The sequence below is a fragment of the Labeo rohita genome, chromosome 10, assembly GCF_022985175.1.
Source record: "Labeo rohita strain BAU-BD-2019 chromosome 10, IGBB_LRoh.1.0, whole genome shotgun sequence".
In the NCBI taxonomy this organism is placed as follows: domain Eukaryota; kingdom Metazoa; phylum Chordata; class Actinopteri; order Cypriniformes; family Cyprinidae; genus Labeo; species Labeo rohita.
Genome location: NC_066878.1, coordinates 24,000,912 through 24,006,911, shown reverse-complemented (window position 1 = coordinate 24,006,911; position 6,000 = coordinate 24,000,912). Strand labels below are relative to the sequence as shown.

Below are 6,000 nucleotides of genomic sequence, written 5' to 3'. Positions count from 1 at the left end.
AAAAAAGTAATAATATTACAAAACTCGTGTTGCTTGTAATGCGTTATCCCCAGAAAATTGAGTGTTTACTGTTGTCCTTTTGCATTATTGACACACTATTTCCTATTTAATACTGCAAAGCTACTTTGACACAATCTGTATAAAAGCACTACATAAATAAAGGTGACTTGACTTGTTCAGACCCATACAGGAGCTTCTATACTGTAGTCTATGTGATTGTTTGGCTTTATAACTCTACTTTGCCAAAACGCTAGTTGGCAGTGTCTACTACAGGAGCAAAGTGTAAACAGGAGATAATGCTGGCTGACTTTCATGTATACAAATGTGACCTTCTCCGTCCAACCTGTGGTGTGTAATCAGCCTCACCGCCTTCATTAGCAGCAATCAGGCTCTATTACATTCATTTCCAGTGGATGTGAAGCTACTGCAGATACAAACAGATATAAGCTTTGTTCTTAAAAGTTTTTGAAGCAGGGACGTGCAAAACCAAATGGTACTGTTGGAGCTTATCGACACTGTAAATACTAATCGGTTACACTATATATTATCAGGGTTCCCACACCTTGGTTAACTTCAAATTCAAGGACCTTTCAAGGACTTTCCAGGTCCAATACCCTCAAATTCAAGGAATAAATGTGGGGACACATTTCTAGTGAGATCAAGGTTACATTCTGTTACCTTGTAAGATTTTTTCTGGTCATATGACAGAGATCTGATATTCTATTTGTCGTATTTCTGTTTTGCATAAAACTGAAGAATATTCGGTACATCCTGTACTGTACTGTGATCTGATCTGTATAATGATCTGATATTAACTTTTGCATGGATTTTATTGAAAACAGGAAACTTCTTACACAAAATAAAAAAAAAACCTGTATCTACAGTATGTATGTTTATTTTCAAAAACCTTCCAGGGTCTTGAAATTTTTTTTTCGGATTCACAAACTTTCAAGGATTTCAAGGACCAGTGGAAACCCTGTATTATGTTTTACAAAAACTACATCTGAATTACTGTCATGTAAATGTTCCAATTTCACCTGTGACCTGTCATGTGTTTTCTCCATCTCTGCATTCACTTACAATATGAAAACATTATGAATGACAATAACTGAACAACAGTTGCTATATCAATGTCATAATGAATGGAACAGCATTAAATAGTTGGCAGTATATGTCATTTTCTTTTTTAATGCAGTCCTGCTGCCTCTCTTGTATACAGGTACTTCTCATATAAACAACACCTGCATGTGCTGACTTACAATGTGTTGGCTTTTGTTAGAGGAATTAATTTGTTTTATAATATTGGTTCTGCACTGATTCAGCTGATAGTCCTATAATGGCTAACACTGATTAAGCGATGACCCATTTTTTAAGTGTTTGTTTTATACATGAACCATTTCAGCAATGAAATGCTCTTTTTGATCAACTTCGAGCTAAGATGTGTGGATGAAAAATGAGTGCAGATGCAATGAACGATTAAATACAGTTTTTTATTCACTGAAGCCAACATTGTGTCCCTGATCTTTGCGGGCAGGCGTAAGACACGCTCGTGCCAAGAGATCACAACCAACACATCCAGTCTTCTGAACACAGGGCAACAGGCATATTTAACAACATTTACAGATTTAAAGGAGTAGTACAGGATCACAGCTAAAAAAAGGTATTCACGATATCTGAGTTTGGACACCAAACGGTCCAACTGATGGCTAAGGCGCATTAAAACCAGCTGCTCTCCTTCAGTACTCACACAATTGCATTTTGATAGGAGATCATACATTACAGGGTTTGTAAAAGTAAACAGACAAAGATGACAAGGCTGGAGTCTTGATGGAGAAAAACTTTACGATCAAGTTGAGTGTTGTGGCATACATCATGGTAAACATGAGCAGTTTGCACCCAGGAGATTTACAAACAAAAAGTGAGCGTTCCAGTCAAAATATTATCATGACAAAGAAAGACATTTCAGACCTCGCAACTGCTTGAAATTATGCAAGCCTCACTTTCGGATGGATTTTCATTAGTTGTTATTGTTTTTATTTTGAAACCCTAAAGTGCACTTGCATGCCCCTATCTTTCTTACACGTCCTATTTTTTTGTTTAAACCGTTCTCTGCATCCTATGTGAAATAATAACAAATGGAATTACTATTTGAAAATACTAAGTCTGTGTAGGACGTGCACTGTTAAAGGGTTAGTGCTGGAGTTACATGTCACAGGAAACTATTTGGTCTGGAAAAGCGGTGAACATAGTAGCACATAAAAGGAAGAGTCGATCTCTTCATATCACCATTCATACTGATGACAGAGTTGTAGTATTCATTACTAAGTGTGTACTGTATATACTGCTTAAAAGCAATGCGACTTTTGTTCTAAAAGTAGCAACAAATAAATAAAAATAAACATTATCTAAGTGCTTCTGTGTTCAGAACTGGACAAGAGAAATAACACGTCCGGCAATTTCACAGCGAGAAAATAAAACATGAAAAACAAGACGCAGCAACAAATTTAAAGTCTGCTGAAAGAGCTTGTAATAACAAAAACAGCGTAGATATGAACAAATCCTTTCTATTTGTCAAATTCTATCATAAAATAATAAAGTGTCTTTAAAAATACTTCAAGTAAACAAAATGTCATAGATTGAAGGGACTAATATCTGTAAATGTGAAAAGCTTCTCGTATAGATTCCTTTTAAACCTTCAAAAGCTCTAAAATAATAGATCCGGCTTTGTTGGTGTGCAAAAACACTGTCGAACGTTCATATAGTGTTCACGTCGTCGTTTTTTTTTTTTTCTGTAATGAAAATGACATCTTAGATTCAAGGTCAGCATCACGAAAAGCGACAATTCAGAACCAAAATGTTCTCAATTCTAATAGAAGCCTCTGTATTCGAACAACCTAAACGTGACGGCAAAAATACACGAGCACAGACGAACTAACACGACTTTACACGAGTGAAAATGTACCTTCGGCTGTGTACCTTCAATAAAATCAACCACAGATTTGGTTATGCTTGAAAAACCTGTATAATGAAGTAACATATCACTACCCTTTATAAAGCTCTCTAAAAGAGTCAAAAGAACTAATAAAGTGCACTATAAATACTACTGTCATCTTTACAACAATAATGTTCTGAACTGAGAATTAAAAATTCAAATATATATAAGATTATAAAATACACAAAAGGAGCATTGGCATTTACACTACTGAAAAAAGCAGAAGTATACTCTTTACTTCAACAAACAGATAAAAAAATAAATGGCACAAACTGCGCGGTCGATGGCGTCGACGCCAACGCCATCTAATCCTGCAGTCTGAAATGCCGGAACTCAGCAAGTACCTCGAAATCATCGTTAGAAAATAATCTATTTAGAGTTTCGGTCCATTGCTGCGACATGCTGGTACGATCCATTAACGCGCGCGACTACATATTATATGGAGAATTCGGTGGTTTGTTAGTAGGTGGTTAGTACATCGGTAGTGGACTATATCCGCGACGAAAACGAAAGGCTATCGTGATAAATCCCGCATCGCATCCATGCACCGAAATCCTGAAGGGTCCTAAAAACGACCCCTCTCTCTACTGTCAGTTCAGATCCGCCGTGTGTTCGTCTATTAAAATAACAGCTAACGCTCTGAGTGAGACTATATCTACTGCCTAGCATATGTAAGTGGACGTGTCCACTTGAAAAAAATACTTCTCTTGGAGGAAAAGCAATTTAGGGGAACAGCACGATCAAGAGACAGCCATGTTCTCAGTGGCACTTTATTTTACAGTCCTGTTGGCCGAATCTAACCCTAAACCTAACCTAATCCCTGTAGTTACCTACCTAATATTACTCAGTCATTCACTGTAAAATAAAGTGCGACCACAAAATCTTTACACGCTAACGAATAAAAAAGAAAACCACACTATTTGCTCCACAAGCACCGGCTGGTCAAGGGAGACCTAGAGATTTACAACTTCCAACCAATTGATCAATTTACATTTTACACAAATGTTTTCTGATACAACTGTCGGCAGATAAATAAATTACATCAAAATACAGTCACGCGTGATATACAATGGCTCTCTGACAGGAAGCGGAAACACCGCCTATGTAACCTTGGGTGTTTCGGGCCGGTAATCCTTCCGCTCAGACGTGTTGCGCTTGACTTTGGCGGCGGCCGGCTGGGACTCTTGGTTGAGAGACGGGCTGGACTGCGACTTCTTCAGCGCCGCGTCGCCGTCCCGGGCCGTCAGGAGCTCTTTCACCCCCTCTTTCAGGAGCTTCACGTACATCTCGTAACGGCTCTCCTTCAGAGAGAATTCAGAAAATCCATTAGACTCCATTATAATGTCATCAGCCACCACACAGTCGAGACGAAAGCTCTAACAATAGCTCTGCTCACAGCCCTCGCTCGTACTGTAGCTTCAAAGGCAGCGAGTCAAATGGCACCTTGTGAGTGGCTCATTTAAGGCAAAACACGACAGGCAAAAACAGTTTTTTCATATGGGATTTAAGGCTATTTTGCTTCTATAACATATCTTCTTCTTCAGGTTGCTGGAAAGACAACATCCAAAATACACATTTAAACATTTAATTTGTTACACTTTGTCTATTTGCATCTGTAGATTTTAATTACAATACCAGGGTTCCCACTCTTTTTCGGTGATCATTTTCCAGGATTCCAGGACATTTTTATTTTAATTATGGCAGGAATAAAAGACATAAAGAACGCCCTAAAATAATATATTCCTCTCTCAACAAGTCTTTAAAAACATACAGTTTATGGCCATGACTTAACTATAAAATCAGCTCTTCAATATGAGCTCTGATGATTTTCAGAACCAATTTTAGTAGCATAGCAAAATAAACAAAATATATTGGAAGTTTTAAATGATTTTAAATTATTTTACCCATTTGAAAATAAAAATAAATTAAATCAGTTTATTATTTATGCTAACAATAATATTGGTACCATTTCTGCAGAAAGGCCGGTATTATTAAGTAAAATTTCAGTATCAGTGTGGTACAGAAGTACTGATAGCCTACTTCTTTTTTTTTTTTTTAAGATTTATTTTTGGCGTTTTATGCTTTAATTTTTTTAGATGAGACAGTGTAGGTAAGACAGGAAGTGAAGTTTTTATACACTATTATACATATTATAATAGTGATATCCAATACAACTAAACCAGGGTATCTACAGGAGTTTTAAACTTAAATTTAAGACTTTTTAGGACCGTTTTTTTTATACCTGCATTAATAAAAGTAATACAATATGAGCAAGGTATGACATTGTCTATTGTATAACATATTAAACTGTGAATAACTATAAAAAGCATGATTTACAGTTCAGGTTTTCACCAAAACATTTTTTTAAATGTTTTATTATATGAATTAAATGACACGTAAATTAGGGCGGTCAAACATACAAAATAAAAGTTTGAGTTTGCCTAATATATGTATGTGTACTGTGTGTAATTATTATACATATATAAATACACACACATTCATGTATATATTAAAGAAATGGTTACAACTATGTTTATTTATTATAATTTTTATATAATTAATATATATTTCTCTTAAATATATATTTAATTTGTGTGTATTTATACATACATGATAATTATACACAGTACACACACATATATTAGGCAAACTCAAACTTTTATTTTGTATTCAATTAATTGCGATTAATCGTTAGACAGCCCGATTATAAATATATTCTTGTCGATTAACCAGTTCACATTTACAACTCTGCATGTTTGCAATGTAAAAACATTGGTTAATTTTCACACTGATCTGAACAAAAAGAGCAGGAATTATTGAAAATGCAAATTCATTTTCTGCCAGCAGGTGGCGCTTTTGGAACGGCAGAAATATAGCCGTGTCTTAGGTAATGGCACTACACAAATCAGTGCATCACCTGACTTTGAAAAGTCCAGCACTGTTTATGTTACGTTTATTTAAGAAAATAATAGCCGTATGAAGTTTAATTGTCACATTAAGCTATATCG

The 6,000-nt window shown here is 35.7% G+C and overlaps 1 protein-coding gene across 4 annotated transcripts in view; it reads right to left on the bottom strand.

Moving 5' to 3' along the window:
- Positions 1-1,471: 1,471 nt before the first annotated feature.
- psd3l (pleckstrin and Sec7 domain containing 3, like) overlaps positions 1,472-6,000 on the bottom strand; it is a 118,105-nt gene continuing 113,576 nt past the window's right edge. For all 4 annotated transcript variants that reach the window (XM_051120335.1, XM_051120337.1, XM_051120338.1 and 1 more), the window contains one exon: positions 1,472-4,293. In XM_051120335.1, coding sequence (XP_050976292.1) covers positions 4,093-4,293 — 201 coding nt within the window. In that variant the 3' untranslated portion in view covers positions 1,472-4,092. The remainder of the gene's footprint in view (positions 4,294-6,000) is intronic.